This window comes from Heteronotia binoei, chromosome 2 (assembly GCF_032191835.1).
Source record: "Heteronotia binoei isolate CCM8104 ecotype False Entrance Well chromosome 2, APGP_CSIRO_Hbin_v1, whole genome shotgun sequence".
NCBI lineage: Eukaryota > Metazoa > Chordata > Lepidosauria > Squamata > Gekkonidae > Heteronotia > Heteronotia binoei.
Window position 1 is genome coordinate 195,934,926 of NC_083224.1, and position 21,099 is coordinate 195,956,024.

A 21,099-nucleotide genomic window follows, 5' to 3' on the forward strand; every position below is an offset into this window, starting at 1 on the left:
CTCTCCCAGCAGCTGCCCTTTCAAGGACAACCTCTGCCAGAGCTACGACTGACCCAAGGCCATTCCAGCAGGTGCAAGTGGAGGAGTGGGGAATCAAACCTGGTTCTCCCAGATAAGAGTCCGCACACTTAACCACTACACCAAACCGGCGAATGTTGGCTGGTCAATGCAGATTCTTAGATGGTCAGGAAATTTCTGTTTTTACTGCATAAAAGCTAAACGAAGTATCTGGAAATTCAGAACCCGTTTTTGCCTTCCAGGCTCTCATGACAAGGCACTTCTCACTAAGATCCAGAGCTTCAGTTTTTTACAGTTCCACATAGGTTACTGAGTTAGTAACTCAGGGACTTGAAGTATTTTTAGCACTAAGCTCCAGAGCGTCAGTTTTTTGCAGATCCAGATAGGTTACTAACTAGCAAGAACGGGTTCTGAATGTCCATATTGTACGTATTACTCCAAAACTGCCACACTTGCCTAACATTGTACTGGCCATGGCATCCATTCACTGTTCCATGAAACCCGTTCACTGAGAGATGTGGACAATTTTCCCATGCAAAAAACAGCACTGGAAAACGTTAAACCCCCCCGACGTCTGCATAAAGAGCTCTTTCCCCAGGGGAGCTAGCATGAGGCTCTAGCACAGCCCTCCCCTTCCGACGCCGTGCAAGCTCTCCGATGCTTAGGCAGGCAACTTTTGGCGCCTCCCCTCAACCCAACTCTGAACAGCAAAGTCACAGGATCACTCGCCTTCTGTAGCTATTAGTTCCTGCGTGAAAAAGAACAGCTGCAGTGCCGCTCCACCAAGACTCAATCGTTATCCCCATTCTACAGGGGGCAGGGTGGGTGATTCAGAAAGGGCAGCCTGCTCCAGGTCTCCTGACAGCACACAGATTCGAGCACAGCCCTCAAATTCCCCATAAGAAAAGCCCTGTTGGACATGGTCAAAGGTCTCGCTTGGTTGATATCCGGTCCCCCACTGTGGTCAGGCAGATGCCAGCCCCACAAGAAGGGTACAAACCTGGGGTGGCCAAACCTGCTTAAATCATTAGATGTTTGAGAGCTGCAAGACACGGAGGTCAGGTGCTTGAAAGCCACAGCAGAGGGAAGTGGGAGGAAGGAGGAAGAGGGGAAGGAGAGGGGGGGAGGAGGAGGGAGGGAGAAGGAGGGGGAGGGGAGAAGAAGGAGGAGAAGGAGGGGGAGGAGAAGAACTGCAGATTTATACCTTCTCTCTGAATTAGAGATTCAGAGCGGCTTACAATCTCTTATATCTTCTCCCCCCACAATGGACACCCGGTGAGGTGGCTGGGACTGAGAGGGCTCTCCCAGCAGCTGCCCTTTCAAGGCAACTCCTACAAGAGCTGTGGCTGACCCAAGGCCATTCCAGCAGGTGCAAGTGGAGGAGTGGGGAATCAAACCCGGTTCTCCCAGGTAAGAGTCCATGCACTTAACCGCTACACCAAACTGGCTCTCAGGAAGGAAGGAAGGAAAACAGATTGGGGGAGGTGGAAAGAAAGCAACTTTAAATGCATTCTCCAAGCCACCATCTGGCCTGGCTTGGAGAAGTGATTTAAAGAGACAAATGCCTTCTCCAACCTGGCCCATGGTGCGAGGGGGCTTGGAGAGCCGCACAATACGTGTAAAAGAGTCACATGCGGCTCCTGAGCCACAGTTTGGCCACCCCCGGTATAAACCCTTCCTTGGTTCTTGCCTTCCAACAGTCGACATTCTGCAGCACGCTGCCTCCAAATGGGCACATGTAACGGCAGCAGCCCCCTCAGCTAGCAGACAACCCAAGAAGAGGCATACAAAATGGCACAACTGCGCGATGCTGAAATGCAGTCGCGGCCGGGTCATCTGAAGCCACGGGTGTCATTTCTCATTTGTCTCCGCCGTGCCCAAAAGGGAACTTGGGGTTCAAAGGTCCTCTCTGCCTTACCTGCTATCACCGTGTTCACACACTCATAGAGGAGCGACATGGCCGATGTGCTGCAGAGAGGGGAAAGAAAGACAGACAACAACGACATTTGAGACACAAAGATGTTCTCCCAAGTTCTGGGCAGCGTCACGACTGTCCATTCCCACCCCTTCCCCTCATTTTATATTTGTGGAAGGTTCTTCACAGAGTGGATAAAAATCCTGATTCTTACTTTTAAAGAATACATCTTAGATTCCACCACCCCCTTTTTTATTTCAGTGTCTTTTTTAACAAAAAAAAATGGCTCACGTGTACTGGAAACCTACAGTTTAAAAGATAAAGGCGCAGAGTGGTAAAGCTGCAGTAAACAGCAGTCGGAGCCCTCTACTCACGACCTGAATTAGATCCCAGCGGAAGCTGGTTCAGGTAGCCAGCTCCAGGTTGACTCAGCCTTCCATCCTTCTGAGGTCAGTCAAAGGAGGACCCAGCTTGCTGGGGGGAAAGTGTAGATGAAAGAGAAAGGCAACGGCAAACCACCCCGTAAAAAAAAAGTCTGCCGTGAAAATGTTGTGAAAGCGTCACCCCGGAGTTGGAAATGACTGGTGCTCGCACAGGGGCTGGGTTCAGGCAGCTGGCTCCAGGTTGACTCAGCCTTCCATCCTTCCGAGGTCGGTCAAATGAGTCCCCAGCTTGCTGGGGGGAAAGTGAAGATGACTAAGGAAAGCAATGGCAAACCACCCCGTAAAAAGTCAGCCGTGAAAACACTGTGAAAGCAACGTCACCTCAGAGTCGAAAATGACTGGTGCTTGCACAGGGGACTACCTTTCTACCATTTTTAGTCCCCCTTAAAAGAACCAGTCGTTTCCGACTCTGGGGTGACGTCGCATCACGACGTTTCTACGGCAGACTTTTTACGGGGTGGTTAGCCATTGCCTTCCCCAGTCCTCTACGCTTCCCCTCCCAGCAAGCTGGGGACTCATTTTACTGACCTCAGAAGGATGGAAGGCTGAGTCAACCTGGAGCCGGCTACCTGAACCCAGCTTCTGCCGGGATCGAACTCAGGTCATGAGCAGAGAGTATGACTGCAGTATTGCAGCTTTACCACTCTGAGCCACGGGGCTCGGAAACCTACAGTAACCTTCTCTTAAAATGTAATCCAAGATCTTTTCATCAAACCCACTATGGCACAGCCTGGGCCGCCAGAGGTGGGACGGGATTGGCAGATTGGGGGGGGGGGGGGGGGGAGGCAGACCAATTAGTCTGAACCACGTCCAGATCGAAACCTTGGCAACACAACGCACAGTCGTGATGCTCAAGGACTGCTCACGCAAGCCATGCTTGGCATTACGTCAGGACTGAGCAACCATTGCAAAAGAGCACAATAGGACAGGTGCTAAACTGTACCCCGCAAGTCATGGTTTGAAACTTAATTTCAAGCTGTGATTCTTGAGCTGCCTTGGCAGGTGTTCCAGAGAATCACCAACAGACAAGGAAATAAAACTGTATCAGATTCAGGCTCACAGCCCAAATGTCGACTGCACCCTGCCAAATCGCAACAAATCACGGTCAAGCTTTCTAAACTATGGAGTGAGACTGGGGTTTTTTGTCACTGAAGAATGGGCCACAGGGACAGATCCCCTGATGCTAGCATAGAAGGGCTCCTGGTGCCAGAGGGAAGCACTACCACCAGCCAAGAGGATCCACGGACGGGGTGGCCAAAGTCGGATGGAGGGAGAGGAAAGGAAGGAAGGAAAGGCAGGCAAGCAGGCAAATAGATGGGGAGGGAGAAGGGACAAAGAGGTGGAAAGAAAGCAACTTTAAATGCATTCTCCAAGCCTGCTGGCTGGCTTGGTGAAATTGTTTAAAGCAGGGGTGTCAAACATCTGGCCTGGGGGGGCTCCTTTCAGGCCCCCGAGCAACTGGCTGTCTTCTGCTTCCTTCTCAGCTTGCTCTGCAAGGCTTCCTCAATCGCACAGGAGCTACAGAGCAAAACCTCTATTTTCTCCATTGGCAGAGGATCCTCCCCCTCCTGGTCCCATGGGAAAGGTAGGAAGGAAGGTAGGAGGAGGGAGGGAGGGAGGAAGGAAGGGAGGGAGGGAGGGAAGGAAGGTGGGAAGGGAGGGAGGGAGAAAGGTAGGTGGGAAGGAAGGAAGGTGGGAAGGAGGGAAGAAAGGAAGGAGGGAAGAAAGGGAGGGAGGAGGGAAGGAAGGTGGGAAGGAAGGAAGGTGGGAAGGAGGGAGGGAAGGAAGGAAGGAAGGAAGGAAGGAAGGAAGGAAGGAAGGAAGGAAGGAAGGAAGGAAGGGAGGGAGGTGGGAAGGAAGGGAAGGAAGGAGGGAAGGAAGGAAGGTGGGAAGGAAGGTGGGAAGGAAGGAAGGTGGGAAGGAAGGAAGGAAGGAAGGGAGGGAGGGAGGGAGGGAGGGAAGGAAGGAGGAAGGAGGAAGGAAGGAAGGTGGGAAGGAAGGGAGGGAGGGAGGGAGGGAGGAAGGAAGGAAGGAAGGAAGGAAGGAAGGGAGGGAGGGAGGGAGGGAGGGAGGGAGGGAGGAAGGGAGGGAGGGAGGGAGGGAGGGAGGGAGGAGGGAGGGAGGGAGGAAGGAAGGAGGGAAGGAAGGAAGGTGAGAAGGAAGGTAGGTGAGAAGGAAGGTAGGTAGGTAGGAAGGCAGGGAGGAAGGAAGAGAGAAGTGGAAAGAAAGCAACTTTAAATGTATTATCCAAAACAGCTGATGGAGTGGTGGGGGCTTTGAGAGCCACACAATATACGTGAAAGAGCCACGTGTGGCTCCTGAGTCCTGCACGTATGCAGCTTATCTTCAGACCTTGTGCTGCAGGGACAGCTACTGCCAAAGCAAATGTTTAAAAAAACCCGCACAGCCAATCAGATCTCCGATAGCCGACTAGCAACCCCGCTAGGCAAAAGCCCTACTGGCTCCACCCACTCGTTAAAAAAAAACAAACCACCTGGCAGCAGCCATGGCTGGTCAGCACACACGGGCAGCGTGCTGGAATCCAGGAGATGACAAATTCTGCAGCCTGCTCAAAATGCAAGCAGCAACCGTGGTTAAGCTAAGGGGCTTCTGACAGCATTACAGAAAACCACGGCAGTTCCTCGGGAGTGTCTCATACCACTCCCAAACAGCGCATGCCTCCATACCCCCCGCCCCTCCCCAATAACGACAGATTTTAGTTTGCCCCGTATTTCTGAGTTAGGTTTTACGAACAACAGTCGACTGTATGCTTTACCTCGGGAACCAAAATGGCCCTACGATGCATTGTTCGGTTATGCTTGCGGGAAACCAACCGTTCTGCCAGATCTGCAGCTCTGGCTGCCTGATCACGAAACGCTGTGTGTGGGAAACTCGCAGGACCTCTTGATTCTTTTCTATATAAAATCACTTTAGCTGCCCGGCCGTGGGGGTCATCCCCCCCCCCCCGAGCGAAGCCACTTGGAACCCTCCCCGCCCCATGTGCAGTCGCAGGGGAGAACTGGTCCTCTTCCGGGTCAAGGACAGCCAGTGAAGACTCGGTGTGTAGTGGCTAGAATGTCAAGCTACCATCGGGGAGACAACGGTCCAGATTCCCATGCTGCTACAAAGCCTACTGCGTGAGCATGGTGGGGGCGAGGTGTCAAGTCTCTGTAAAACCTTGGTCAAGCCTGTACTTAACTTTGGTTCAAGCAAAGAGCCTTCTGGGTAAAGCCTATCTGTATTCCAATGCTGCTAGCTAAACCTCTCCCTACCCCCCTCCCTTTCCTTTGTTATGTAGCCTTGCTTTGAAATGGGAATATGTGAAGCCATAATCTGTGCCTTCTCAGGCTAGGCATCGGGGGAGGCTGGAGCCAGAGACGCTCAAGGCCAGAGCCGGCCCGAGAAAGAAATTGTAACATCAATGTGTGAATGTGCCCTGCATAGTGCCCCTCCCGTAAGAATCCCTTTGAAGTATACCTTATATGCTGGCATTGTACTGTATGATCTTTAGTCTTTCAATTTGAACTTACCCAAGTACATCCTTATCAATAAACTAGCTACTTTGTTTCAATGACTCGTTATTGAATTTGGAGACTTGACACGAAAGGGGGGATCAATGGCACCCGTTCAAAGTAATCTAACCTCCCAGGCTTGTGATGATAAAATGCAGTTGGCAGAATGCCCTGGGTCGAGGGTGTCAAACGTGCGGCCTGGGGGCCACATCAGGCCCCCGGAGGGCTCCTATCAGCCCGCCTGAGCAACTGGCTGTTATCTGTTTCCTTCTCCCTCTCTCTTGCTTCCTTCTGAATAACGGCTTGCTTTGCAAGGCTTGCTCAATCACACAGGAGCTACAAAGCGAAGCCACTATTTTCTCCATTGGCTGAGGATCCTCCCTTGGGGAAGAAGGGGAGAGTCAGAATCATAGAGCTGGAAGGGACCTCCAGGGACATCTAGTCCAACCCCCTGCACAATGCAGGAAACTCACAAACACCTCCCCCGAAATTCACAGGATCTTCATTGCTGTCAGATGGCCATCTAGCCTCTGTCTAAAAACCTCCAAGGAAGGAGAGCCCACCACCTCCCGAGGAGGAAGCCTGTTCCACTGAGGAGCAGCTCTAACTGTCAAGAAGTTCTTCCTCATGTTGAGCCGGAAACTCTTTTGATTTAGCCTAATGTTGAGCCGGAAACTCTTTCGATTTAAAGGCAGAGTTTGTTTTTCCAGGCTCTCTCAATCGCACAGCAGAGCTACTGGGCCAAGCCTCTCTCCCTTCTATTGGCTGAGGCTTCCCCCCCCCAATCCCCTGGAGAAGGAAGGAAAGATCAAGAGCTTCCTTTGCCCAATTCCCTGGACCCCATGAAATAAATATAAAGAAAGCACCTTAAAAATCAACAAGTGCTAATGTTTTATGTATGTTTTACATTTAAAAAAAATTAATTGTGGTTGTCTGTGTCTTTTATAGTCTATATCTCTGCTACCTGAACTTAAAGAGGTACAAACACGGCCTGGCCCGACATGGCCCAGCCTGGCCCAACAAGGTCTCGTTTATGTCAGATCCGGCCCTCATAACAAATGAGTTCGACACCCCTGCCCTAGGCTCCTTGGAGGATGGGCAGGGGGGGGGAGAACATACTTGAGTAGGCAAGCCAGTAATATGTTCTAGAAGAGAGCTGAACATCTGTCAAAACAACAGAGCCTTTTCTTGATCTGGATAGCCCAGGCAAGCCCAATCTCTTCGGATTCCGGAAGCTAAGCAGAATCAACTGTGGTTAGCACTTGGATGGGAGACTCACAGAATCAAAGAGCTGGAAGGGACCTCCAGGGTCATCTAGTCCAACCCCCTGCACAGTGCAGGAAACCCACAAATACCTCCCCCTAAATTCACAGGATCTTCACTGCTGTCAGGTGACCATCTAGCCTCTGTTGAAAAACCTCCAAGGAAGGAGAGCCCACCACTTCCCAAGGAGGAAGCCTGTTCTGCTGAGGAACTGCTCTAACGGTCAGGAAGTTCTTCCTAATGTTGAGCCAGAAATGCTTTTGATTTAATTTCAACCCACTGGTTCTGGTCCTGCCTTCTGGGGCCACAGAAAACAATTCCACCCCATCCTCTACATCAGGGGTGGCCAACGGTAGCTCTCCAGATGTTTTTTTTTTGCCTACAACACCCACCAGCCCCAGCCAGCAGGGCCAACGGCTGGGGCTGATGAGAGTTGTAGGAAAAAAAAACATCTGGAGAGCTACTGTTGGCCACCCCTGCTTTACATGACAGCCCTTTAAATCCTTGAAGATGGTGATCCTATCACCTCTCAGCCGCCTCCTCTCCAGGCTACTCTTTGAAATAGTCAGGAGGAGAGATGCAACTTTATTCAGCCACCTCTCTGGACATCCCCCCAGGCCCACAGCAGGGGTCAGTCACCAGAGGTCGGTATGACTTCAAGGTGGACACCTCCCCCCCCCGCCCCGAATATATAAACATACAGCCCTCCCCACAAAAAACCCCCCCACAAAGTCTCCTTAGCAGTGAAGGTGAAGGGTTTATTTGAATGTGGGAACTTTGAAATAATTATTGATTTGCCCTGGGGCTTTTGCTTCTTCTGCCTGCGTTCTCTGCTGCTGCGGGCAGTGAGCCCCATTTAGACCACTGCAGACAAAAGGGTTACAACGGAGGCTGGGGGAGGGGGGGAGGAGAAGACTGGCCACAACCGGCAATGTGAAACTATGGCTCCAAGTGGGTCTGGAAATTTAGAGAGGGATGATGACTCAGCGGTAGAGCATGTGCTTGGTAAGCAGAAGGTTCCAGGTTCGATCCCCGGCATCTCCAACTCAAAAGGGTCCAGCCAAGTCGGTGATGGAGGGACAGTGGCTCAGTGGTAGAGCACCTGCTTGGTTAGCAGAAGGTCCCAGGTTCAATCCCCGGCATCTCCAACTCAAAAGGAGCCAGGCAAGCAGGCACGAAAAACCTCCGCTTGAGACCCTGGAGAGCCGCTGCCAGTCTGACTAGACAAGACTGACTTTGATGGACGAGGGTATGATTCAATAGAAGGCAATTTCCTATGTTCATATGAAAATCACATTTCACATTAACCATGGTTAAGAGTTGTGCCAAGCAAACCATGGATAAGGCACTTTTTCGTTACCTTTCCAGCCCCTTGCAATACGAGAAGCAGGGAAAGGAAGCAGGGCCGAAGTCGGGCACGGTTTCATGGCACGTTGGGGTATCTTAACCGGAGTGACAGCTACAAGCCGAGGTTAATGCCAAAGCCACAGCTAAGGATTATGCCTGCAACGGGCCGCTGGTTTAGTGAGGGGCAGCAGCTGGCCTGCATTGCAGCAGACAAGCTTCAAAAACAATTCAGCAGGTAACACCAGGTGGGCAGCCGTGTTGGTCGGAAGCAGTAGAACAAAGCAGGAGTCAAGCGGCACCTTTAAGACCAACAGAAGTTTTGCTGCAAAGGAACTCCAAGAAGAGAACAGAGGGGGGAAATGGCTGAATTACAAATTATTATGCAACTTGGAACAAACACCACGCCAGGACTGAACAGGGATGTTGGGTTTTTTATCTCATGACATACACTAAACCCACTTTCACCAAGTATAGCTATGTATCCACAGTATTCCAATGTATTTCTCTTTCAGAAGAGTGTGTCGGAATAAATTTTTTTTGTATTGACGTGCTCAAATAAGGGATATTGACTGTTGATCTCATTACAGATACTAGTCCACCTTCCACTATATTTTAATGCATTCTTTTTTTCTAATGGCAAACTAGAGGGATGTTTTTGTGTGTGTTACGTGTTTAAATTAAACCTCTGAGAAACGTATGCCTTCTTTTTAACCCAGAGCTAGCAGTACAGCAGACTCTTATTTACTGCAGGTCACAGGATACCTAATGACATAGACATCAATCTGCTATTGGGACATATATTGCCTTGTTTTTGCTGTTTTAGCCTAGTCAACCCAAACTAGCAGGCCCCCAACTTGTGATTCTTTTAATCTGCTAAAAAAACATTTCCATGATTTTACATACTAAGCCAGTGGTTAAGTGCATGGGCTCTTATCTGGGAGAACCGGGTTTGATTCCCCACTCCTTTTCTTGCACCTGCTGGAATGGTCTTGGGTTAGCCATAGCTCTGGCAGAGGTTGTCCTTGAAAGGGCAGCTTCTGGGGAGCTCTCTCAGTCTCACCCGCCTCACAGGGTGTCTGTTGTGGGGGAGGAAGGGAAAGGAGATTGTAGGCCGCTCTGAGACTCTGTCCTTGAAAGGGCAGCTTCTGTCAGAGCTCTCTCAGCCCCACCCACCTCACAGGGTGTCTGTTGTGGGGGAGGAAGGGAAAGGAGATTGTAGGCCGCTCTGAGACTCTGTCCTTGAAAGGGCAGCTTCTGTCAGAGCTCTCAGCCCCACCCACCTCACAGGGTGTCTGTTGTGGGGGAGGAAGGGAAAGGAGATTGTAGGCCGCTCTGAGACTCTGTCCTTGAAAGGGCAGCTTCTGTCAGAGCTCTCTCAGCCCCACCCACCTCACAGGGTGTCTGTTGTGGGGGAGGAAGGGAAAGGAGATTGTAGGCCGCTCTGAGACTCTGTCCTTGAAAGGGCAGCTTCTGTCAGAGCTCTCAGCCCCACCCACCTCACAGGGTGTCTGTTGTGGGGGAGGAAGGGAAAGGAGATTGTAGGCCGCTCTGAGACTCTGTCCTTGAAAGGGCAGCTTCTGTCAGAGCTCTCTCAGCCCCACCCACCTCACAGGGTGTCTGTTGTGGGGGAGGAAGGGAAAGGAGATTGTAGGCCGCTCTGAGACTCTGTCCTTGAAAGGGCAGCTTCTGTCAGAGCTCTCAGCCCCACCCACCTCACAGGGTGTCTGTTGTGGGGGAGGAAGGGAAAGGAGATTGTAGGCCGCTCTGAGACTCTGTCCTTGAAAGGGCAGCTTCTGTCAGAGCTCTCTCAGCCCCACCCACCTCACAGGGTGTCTGTTGTGGGGGAGGAAGGGAAAGGAGATTGTAGGCCGCTCTGAGACTCTGTCCTTGAAAGGGCAGCTTCTGTCAGAGCTCTCAGCCCCACCCACCTCACAGGGTGTCTGTTGTTGGGGGGGATGCGAAGATATGAGATTGTAAGCCACTCTGAGTCTCTGATTCAGAGAGAAGGGCAGGGTATAAATCTGCAATTCTTCTTCTTCTAATTCACTACCCATTTTCTCTGTATTAAAGACTGCTTGCCATTACATCCTGTTGTCTGCTGGAAGTGTGCTTCTAGCGCACGAAAGCTTACATTCCGAATAAAACTTTGTTGGCCTTAAAGGCGCTCCTTGAATCCAGCTTTGCTCTTTAGCAGGTAACAGTCAGCCGTTCCAGGAAGCGGTGTCCAACGCGCGTCTTCCACGAGTCTAGAACCGCCAAGGTCTACCACTCCGCTGCCATCTCTGCAGGTAAGGAGAGGGCGGCTGGCGCTAAGCCTCAGGAATAACGCTAGTGCGGAACCAACGGTATTGTAACAGTTTGCGTCAGCTGGAAATCTCACAGGCGGCAGGCTAAAAGGCCCGGCAGCTAATCCACTACGCTGGGGGAAGGGCGAGGAGGCTGGAAAGAGGGGTGGGGTTCGAAGTATACATACTGTCTGCTTGGCTGCATTTCTTGGAAGCCCACTACATTTTTATCTTTGACTGCGCTGCAATGAGCTTTACCCTCTTTAGGTAATTGGAAGAGAGCGCGCTGGCTGTTTGAGAAAGAAAGGAGGGTTAAAGCCGACGCTGCTGGGCCCTTCCTCTAATCTCCTAGAGAAAACCGCTCCGTCTTTCCCCTTCTCCTCTAGTCTACTGACACATCCTTCCTGTTCCCACTGTCAGCGGCATCGCTCCGGAGGTGGCACCGTTTCTCCTGCTTGAGGCGTACCAGCTCAAGGCGACAGAAGCGAGAGAAACAGGCCCCTGAAGATGATGCCCGGAGGCCAGCTAGGAGCACGCAGTTGCACCGGCCCGCAGACCCAAGGCTTCCCTACGAGAGCCGAGAGATGCCGAACACATACGTGGCTCACCAGCAATGTTCCCTCTAAGCTGCAGAGTCTTGTGAGCAAAAATTCTACTTTGGGAGCGACTGCTGGCATTAAAGTTGTGAGCCGCTGCATCAATGAGTGTGCTCCGGGGTCATCCTTCCTGAGCTGAGACATAAATGTGCGAGCGGGAGGCAAAAAAATCTGCGAGCTCGCTCACGCTCGCTCAGCTGAGAGGGAACACTGCTTATCAGCGGCAGCCTCAAAACCGCCACCCGACCGGGAAGAGTCGGCCGACTTACCTATGGATGAGGTTGGTCAAGGGTTCTATCAGCTTCTTCCCCAGCCTGGGTTCCAACGGAGTGAGGGCACCGAACTGCATGTATGAAACGGAGAGCTGCTCAATAGCTGTCGGAGGAGGGGAACGTGTTATCCGCGGCAGTCACTGAGGGTTAACGGGGAGAATCCCCCTGGGACAGACCACTGGGCAGGCTAGACAAAGGCAACGGTCGCTGTGCTGGACCAGAACTCAAAGCTCTATCTAACTCAGCTTCACCCCCTAGAACAGGGGTGTCAAACTCATTTGCTATGAGGGCTGGACCTGATGCAAACGAGATCTTGTTGAGCCAGGCCATACGTGTACCTATTTTAGATAGCAGAGATATAAACTTTATAAAGGACACAGACAAACACAATTAAAGATTTTTTTAAAAAAAACTTGAAACACGCTTAAAACATTCGCACTCATAGTTGTTAAAGGTGCTTTCTTTGTATTTCTCCCACGGGATCCAGGAAAGTGGGCAAAGGAAGCTCTGGCTCTTTCCTTCCTTTCCCAGCGGACCAGGAGGGGGAGGAGCCTCAGCCAATGGAGAAAACAGAGGTTTTTCTCTGTAGCTCCTGCGCAACTGAGCAAGCCTGGCAAAGCAAGCTGTGATGCAGAAGGAAGCAAGAGAGAGGGAGAACGAAGAAGACTACAGCCAGTTGCTCAGGAGCCTGATATGGCCCCTGGACCAGATGTCTGACACCCCTGCTCTAGGAGATGCCAGGGAAAAAAAGAATTGAATCCTAAACAGCGCAAGAGAAGTCATGCTAAAGGAATTCCCTCGTCTCCCCAACTCGCTGAACTTTCCTCCCCACCCCCCACAAATTGTTTCCTGACCCCAAAGGAACAGTGCACCTCTCCCTCCCTTCCCCAACCCTTCTCTATGGTGTGTACGTGTTACAACAGCATTCCCCTTTTGTGGTTGTTTTAATACTTTCCAACCAGGTGCTTCATATACTCACAAGAATAGCACAACAGGTACATTTGTCTGCTATGCCAGGGGTGGCCAACGGTAGCTCTCCATATGTTTTTTTTTTGCCTACAACTCCCATCAGCCCCAGCCAGCATGGCCAATGGCTGAGGCAGATGAGAGTTGTAAGCAAAAAGAATCTGGAGAGCTACTGTTGGCCACCCCTGTGCTATACCTTGGTCGCTCAGAGGTAGCCTACGTCTCCACCGAGATCAGAGGTGTCAAACATGCGGTCCAGAGGCCGAATCAGGCCCCCGGAGAGCTCCTATCAGGCCCCCGAGCAACTGACTGTTGTCCGCTTCCTTCTCCCTCTCTCTGGCTTCCTTGACCTAGACGTTTCATTTAGTCATCGCTGCTAAACATCCTCAATAGTCTTCTGCCACCATGAATTTATCTGCTCTGCTTATAAAGGCATCGCAGTTATTACATCTAGTGGCAGGGAATTCTGCAGGTTAACTCTATACCCTCTAAGGCACACTGGGCCTATCCTGGTTGCTAGTCAACTTATCTGCGTTCCCCCGTTCATTTCTGGGGTCAGAAGACAAAGAGATGCTCTCGCTCTCAATACGAGTCACAACGCAACGTTTTCCGAAGGCAGGCGCTTTTGCACCATCTTTGCTTAGTTTAGAGATTATCGAATGCCCATAAATTGAAGCAGAGGGCTCGCTGGGGGGCTCCATTCGGAGGTGGAAGTTGGGCATCATACAGAGACCAGAGTGGGCAGACTTCCCTGTAAGTCGGCACACCTTCGTGGGGGGGGGGGGGCGGCCACTGCTCAACTCTGCAAGCAGAAAACCCAGGCTTCGAATACCTGCACTTCCAATAAAGAAGAAGAAGATGATGATGATATTGGATTTATATCCCGCCCTCCACTCCAAAGAGTCTCAGAGAGGCTCACAATCTCCTTTCCCTTCCTCCCCCACAACAGGCACCCTGTGAGGTGGGTGGGGCTGAGAGAGCTCTCCCAGAAGCTGCCCTTTCAAGGGCAGAGACTCAGAGCGGCCTACAATTTCCTTTCCCTTCCTCCCCCACAACAGACACCCTGTGAGGCGGGTGGGGCTGAGAGAGCTCTGACAGAAGCTGCCCTTTCAAGGGCAGAGACTCAGAGCGGCCTACAATTTCCTTTTCCTTCCTCCCCCACAACAGACACCCTGTGAGGTGGGTGGGGCTCAGAGAGCTCCGACAGAAGCTGCCCTTTCAAGGGCAGAGACAAGAGCGGCCTACAATTTCCTTTCCCTTCCTCCCCCACAACAGACACCCTGTGAGGCAGGTGGGGCTGAGAGGGCTCTCCCAGAAGCTGCCCTTTCAAGGACAGAGTCTCAGAGCGGCCTACAATCTCCTTTTCCTTCCTCCCCCACAACAGACACCCTGTGAGGTGGGTGGGGCTGAGAGGTCTCTCCCAGAAGCTGCCCTTTCAAGGGCAGAGACTCAGAGCGGCCTACAATTTCCTTTCCCTTCCTCCCCCACAACAGACACCCTGTGAGGTGGGTGGGGCTGAGAGAGCTCTCCCAGAAGCTGCCCTTTCAAGGGCAGAGACTCAGAGCGGCCTACAATTTCCTTTCCCTTCCTCCCCCACAACAGACACCCTGTGAGGTGGGTGGGGCTGAGAGGTCTCTCCCAGAAGCTGCCCTTTCAAGGGCAGAGACTCAGAGCGGCCTACAATTTCCTTTCCCTTCCTCCCCCACAACAGACACCCTGTGAGGTGGGTGGGGCTGAGAGGTCTCTCCCAGAAGCTGCCCTTTCAAGGGCAGAGACTCAGAGCGGCCTACAATTTCCTTTCCCTTCCTCCCCCACAACAGACACCCTGTGAGGCGGGTGGGGCTGAGAGGGCTCTCCCAGAAGCTGCCCTTTCAAGGACAGAGTCTCAGAGCGGCCTACAATCTCCTTTTCCTTCCTCCCCCACAACAGACACCCTGTGAGGTGGGTGGGGCTGAGAGAGCTCCGACAGAAGCTGCCCTTTCAAGGGCAGAGACAAGAGCGGCCTACAATTTCCTTTTCCTTCCTCCCCCACAACAGACACCCTGTGAGGTGGGTGGGGCTGAGAGGGCTCCGACAGAAGCTGCCCTTTCAAGGGCAGAGACAAGAGCGGCCTACAATTTCCTTTTCCTTCCTCCCCTACAACAGACACCCTGTGAGGTGGGTGGGGCTGAGAGGGCTCTCCCAGAAGCTGCCCTTTCAAGGGCAGAGACAAGAGCGGCCTACAATCTCCTTTCCCTTCCTCCCCCACAACAGACACCCTGTGAGGCAGGTGGGGCTGAGAGGGCTCTCCCAGAAGCTGCCCTTTCAAGGACAACCTCTGCAATAGCTATGGCTGACCCAAGGCCATTCCGGCAGGTGCAAGTGGAGGAGTGGGGAACCACACCTGGTTCTCCCAGATAAGAGTCCGCACGCTTAACCACTACACCAAACTGAATAAGAAAACAGGCTGCAGGGGTTGGAAAAGGCCTGTATGGGAAACGCTGAACAACTGCTATGAGGCAATAGTACAGAGCTGGATGGGCTCATGGTCTGATTCAGCACCAAACAGGTTCGTTAAGAGAAAGACTCGGAATTTGCTAACCAGATGGGGCTTCCCACAGCAGCTGGTCCAATGTCCCTGCCCTGCGCCTCTAACCACCTCTCTATAGGCCAGGGGTGTCAAACATGCAGCCCAGGGGCCGAACCAGACCCCCGGAGGGCTCCTATCAGGCCCCCGAGCACCTGGCTCTTATCTGCTTCCTTCTCCCTCTCTCTTGCTTCCTTCTGCATCTCAGCTTGCTTTGCAAGGCATGCTCAATCGCACAGGAGCTACAGAGCAAAACCTCAATTTTTCTCCGTTGGTTGAGGCTCCTCCTGGTCCCCTGGAGAGGGAGGGAAAGAGCCAGAGCTTCTTCTGCCCAGTTTCCTGGATCCCAAGGAAGAAATACAAAGAAAGCACCTGTAAGACTAAGGAGTGCTAATGTTTTAAGCGTATTTTATTTTAAGGTTTTTTAAATAAATAAATAAATAAATAAAAACTTTAGTGGTGTTTGTCCGTGTCCTTTAAAAAGTTTATCTCTCTGCTACCTAATCTTAAATAGGTGCATACACGGCCCAGCCTGACAAGGTCTCATTTACGTCAGATCCAGCCCTCGTGACAAATGAGTTCGACACCCCTGCTACGAGTGATCTCATGGACAAGCACAGGTCCCAAAGACCCGATCACCGGCCAGGTTCCTAGTCGAGGAAGGCCTCTTCTTCTGCAGTCATCTGCATTTCGCCTCCACTCCCCCCCGCCCCGCCGAGCTTTTAACACTTCCAGAAGCAGATGACACTTCCCTAAACACATCCTGCACGCTGCTTGCCTCTCTCCCCTTCTCCCCAGCTGCTCCCGCCCCCCCCCCCCCCGCAAGCTTCGGGTCTGCTGCTTGTTCCACCCCCTCTGCTGACAAGGAGGGCCTGCTAAGACTTGCCAGTTTGATTATTTTAATGAGGACCCAGTTGTTGGTGGAGGACGTCATCAGCTTAAAAAAGAGCGGAGCGAGGGAGAGATAGTTCTTCGGGTTACGTCTGGCGAGCTCGCATATAACGTTCACGGCGGCCGACTGGACCCCTGGAAGAGAAGACGATATTGGATTTATATCCTGCCCTATACTCTGAATCTCAGAGCAGAAAAAATCTCCTTTACCTTCCCCCCGTGCACAACAGACACCCTGTGAGGCGGGTGGGGCTGAGAGGGCTCTCCCAGAAGCTGCCCTTTTCAAGGACAGAGGCTCAGAGCGGCTCACAATCTCCTTTCCCTTCCTCCCCCACAACAGACACCCTGTGAGGTGGGTGGGGCTGAGAGGGCTCTCACAGCAGCTGCCCTTTCAAGGACAACTCCTTCGAGAGCTATGGCTGACCCAAGGCCATTCCAGCAGCTGCAAGTGGAGGAGTGGGGAATCAAACCCGGTTCTCTCTGACCTCAGTGAGCTGACACAAATATGTTTTGAAACAAGACCGGTGTAAAAACAGGCCATCTCTCAAAAATAACACCAGGAAACAAGTTCTCCCCGTTGTTCCACCCCAAGTACAAGAACTTTTGGCTGGAAATCTGCTTCCGGGTTGTGTTCTGGCCTTGCTGCTGGCTCACTGTTTCAGAGGAGCTCTTCATTATTTCCTCAGTACAAAGGAGGGAGATTAAGGCAGAGAAGAAGACATCTGGATTTATATCCCGGTCCTATTACTCTGAATCTCAGAGCGGTCTCAATCTCCTCTACCTCCCCCCGCCCCCAACAGACACCCTGTGAGGTAGGCGGGGCTGAGAGAGCTTTTTACAGCAGCTGCCCTTTCAAGGACAACTCCTGCAAGAGCTATGGCTGACCCAAGGCCATTCCAGCAGGTGCAAGTGGAGGAGCGGGGAATCAAACCCGGTTCTCCCAGATAAGAGTCCGCGCACTTAAACCACTACACCAAACTGGCTCTCACACCAAACCAAGATGCACGGTTTGCCAATATAATGGAAACAGAGCTTGGCATGAGAGATTACGTTTAAATCCCAACACTTTAGCCATGGGAGAAGCGTAAGGAGGTGTGTACTCCAAGGCAGAGAAAAGGGCTTTGTCTGGTCCAGTAAGGCAAAGGAAAAAAGCACCAAACCCACCACACGGTCATCGCTGAAAGCACTGGGTTCCCTTCTCCTTGACATCCAGCAGGACGTATGCCCATCCTCGTGCATCTTCCCTGGCACCAGGCTGGAGATGACAGCTGCTGTACCATCCAGCACCTGTTCTAGGGTGCGTGGGCACTCCAGGCAGGCTCCTCGCCCCCGCCCCCCTGTAACATAGTGCCGCCCTCCGTCGCCCCGCCCCCCCCATCAGAGTGTACCACGCTGAAGCTTGGCCCTACCAGCTTCGATGCAGCTGGGATCTGATCCTTCTTTGAAAAGCAAGCTGGAGGAAGGAGGCTCCCCCCTCTCTCCTTTTCGGAACCAATTTGGTGTAGTGGTTAAGTGCGAGGACTCTTATCTGGGAGAACCAGGTTTGATTCCCCACTCTCCACTTGAAGCTGCTGGAATGGCCTTAGCTCTGGGAGAGCTCTCTCAGCCCCAACCGCCTTACAGGGTGTCTGTTGCGGGGGAGGAAGGGAGAGGAGATTGTAGGCTGCACTGAGACTCTGTCCTTGAAAGGGCATCTTCTGGGAGAGCTCTCTCAGCCCCACCCACCTCACAAGGGTGTCTGTTGTGGGGGAGGAAGGGAAAGGAGATTGTAGACCGCTCTGAGACTGTCCTTGAAAGGGCAGCTTCTGGGAGAGCTCTCTCAGCCCCACCCACCTCACAGGGGGTCTGTTGTGGGGGGAGAAGATATAGGAGATTGTGAACCGCTCTGAGTCTGATTCAGAGAGAAGGGCAGGGTATAAATCTGCAATTCTTCTTCTTCGAAGAAGGATCAGGTGCTGGTGCATCGAAGCTGGAAGGGCCTAACCTCAGCGTGCTCCTCTGATGGTGCCAGAAGGGGGAGAGGCAGTCAAACTAGGAGTTTGTCATGGGCACCAAGAGGAGGGGAGGGAAGCCCAATTTGGTGACACACACCCCTTTTCTGGCACCCTAGCCTAGTTTGCCTAGTGGGCGAGTTGACCCTGATGCCAGCCAAGGAAGGAAATGCAAAACGGGGAACCAGTGCAGCATGACTAGATGGGGATGAGATGCTGGCGTGAATCCCAGGGAGAATTTCTGCAGATGGAAGGGATTTCCGCCTGTGGAGGGTGACTTCCCTGATTCCTTTCAAAATACTCCTAAACACTGGCTCCACAGGGAAAGGGGGGAGGAGTCAAAGGCCACACGGGGGCGGAGTATCTGTGAAAATCGCATTCCCGTCTCATCTGCCCATGGAAATCCACCACAGGATTCAATCTTGCTGCCGGCTATGCTCCACAAGAGCTAGGGCCTTCTCTGTGGCAGCACCAGAAATGTGGAATAGCCTCCCAGAGGCCATAAGGGCCCTGCGGGACCTCTCTACCTTCAAAACAGAACTGCTCCAACAGGCCTTTACCATCTGAGTCAGGAGAGGACGGCCACCCCACATCTCTAAAGAGCTACAATTACTATACGATCACCATAAGGAAAAAAGAACCCACCTACCGTATTTTTCGGACCATAAGACGCAGTTTCCCCCCCCCCAAAAAAGTGGGGGAAAAGTGTGTGTGTCTTATGGAGCGAAGGTACCTTCCTCCGGGGGGGGGGGGCGATCCGTTGCCTCCGCCTCTGATCCCGGCGCTCCCCCCGCGCCTGCCTGCCTGGCTCCAGCTTCTTACAGCAAGCGCTGGGATCGCTCCACGCTGCCCCCACCGCAAACCCAGCGCTTCGCGAGCGCTGGCTGCAGAGAGGGCAGCGTGCTTCCTCCGTGCCTGTCTGCCTGGCTCCAGCTCTGATGCTTACAGCAAGCGCCAGGATCGCTCCCTCTGCCCTCCGATCCCAGCGCTTGCTTTAAGCATCAGAGCTGGAGTCAGGCAGACAGGCACGGAGAAAGCACGCCGCCCCCCTCCACAGCCGGCGCTCGCGAAGTGCTGGGTTTGCGGAGGGGGCAGGTGCTTCCCCCACGCCTGTCTGCCTGGCTCCAGCTCTGATGCTTAAAGCAAGCGCTGGGATCGGAGGGCGGAGGGAGCGATCCTGGCGCTTGCTGTAAGCGTCAGAGCTGGAGCCAGGCAGACAGGCACGGAGGAAGCACGCTGCCCTCTCCGCAGCCGGCGCTCGCGAAGCGCTGGGTTTGCAGTGGGGGCAGTGTGGAGCGATCCCAGCGCTTGCTGGAAGCACAGCTGGAGCCAGGCAGGCAGGCGCGGGGGAAGCGCCGGTATCGGAGGCAGCGGATCGCCCCCCAGGAGGAAGGTGCATCCTATGGTCCGGAGCGCCTTATGGTCCAAAAAATACGGTATATTGAAGACAGCATCATAGAATGTTTTAATTGTAATTGTACCTTAATGGTTTTTAAACTGAAAGTAAATGTATGAACTGACTGTCGGCCGCCCTGAGTCCGCTTGCGGAGAGGGTGAGATAGAAATTTAAAGTAAATAAATAAAATAAAAAATAAATAAATCTGCTGAGAGAGCTGGACAGAGAGGGTATTGCGTCAACTTTGGCCCAAGAAGAGAACATGGATGAGATTTTGGATGCTGGAGTGGAAAGGAAGGAGAAAACCAGGCAAAAGTTCCAGAAAAGTTTTCACTGCCAAGGACTCCCCCCTTCTTCTCCCACACTCTACCCCCAACTGGTTCTGACTCCATTTTACTTTTTGAGATTTGTCCCTCACCGATTTAACTACTATAAAGATATCCCCTTTCCCATTCAAAGCAAAACTTTCTGGCTTGTTTCAGTGCACTAACCAGGATCGGGGTCTTCCAGTTTCTCCTTAAGGCGAGGGAATGCAGGCCGAAGGGATTCAGGGTATTTCAGGAACACTTTGTACATGATTAACACTGCCTTCTTCCTGATGTAAGGCTTGGTGTGAGACATCTGGTGGAGGGAGAAGAGACAGAAGGGAAGGTTAATTGTTGTCTGACGACGAGAGGCACACAATTTAATTTAATTTTTATATTTATATCCCACCCTATCCCGCAAGCGGGCTCAGGGAGGCTTACAACAATAAAACGACCGTTAAAATATTACCATAAAAACACACATTACAAAACAGGAGCAGCACAGTAAACAATCTTACAGACACAGGCAGTAAACAGCATGCGGCTGAGGGCTAACAGAATAACCTAACACCATAATCGTGAAATGCTGGGGGAAGCGATGACTTTCAAGAACGCCCGCTGGATTAATTAAAAGCCTAGTGTGAGAGCTTCGTCTCACAGGCCCTGCGACTTTCGGGGAAGGACGGTGGCTCAGTGGTAGAGCATATGCTTGGTAAGCAGAAGGTCCCAGGTTCAATCCCCGGCATCTCCAACTCAAAAGGGCCCAGGCAGTAGGTGATGGAGATGGAGGGACAGTGGCTCAGTGGTAGAGCATCTGCTTGGGAAGCAGGAGGTCCCAGGTTCAATCCCCGGCATCTCCAACTCAAAAGGGCCCAGGTGATGGAGATGGAGGGACGGTGGCTCAGTGGCAGAGCATCTGCTTGGCAAGCAGAAGGTCCCAGGTTCAATCCCCGGCATCTCCAACTCAAAAGGGTCCAAGCAGTAGGTGATGGAGATGGAGGGATGGTGGCTCAGTGGTAGAGCATCTGCTTGGTGAGCAGAAGATCCCAGGTTCAATCCCCGGCATCTCCCACTAAAAAGGGTCCAGGCAGTAGGTGATGGAGATGGAGGGATGGTGGCTCAGTGGCAGAGCATCTGCTTGGGAAGCAGAAGGTCCCAGGTTCAATCCCCGGCATCTCCCACTAAAAAGGGTCCAGGCAGTAGGTGATGGAGATGGAGGGATGGTGGCTCAGTGGCAGAGCATCTGCTTGGGAAGCAGAAGGTCCCAGGTTCAATCCCCGGCATCTCCAAAAAAGGGTCCAGGCAACCTCAGCTTGAGACCCTGGCTGCCAGT

General features: G+C 52.5%; 1 protein-coding gene across 1 annotated transcript in view; it reads right to left on the reverse strand.

Annotated features, from left to right (window-relative positions):
• The window catches only part of AP3D1 (adaptor related protein complex 3 subunit delta 1), a 95,627-nt gene that overhangs the window by 52,710 nt on the left and 21,818 nt on the right, over window positions 1-21,099 (reverse strand). Inside the window, 4 exon segments of the mRNA XM_060233131.1 lie at window positions 1,937-1,986; window positions 11,649-11,722; window positions 16,070-16,209; window positions 19,953-20,082. Coding sequence (XP_060089114.1) covers window positions 1,937-1,986; window positions 11,649-11,722; window positions 16,070-16,209; window positions 19,953-20,082 — 394 coding nt within the window.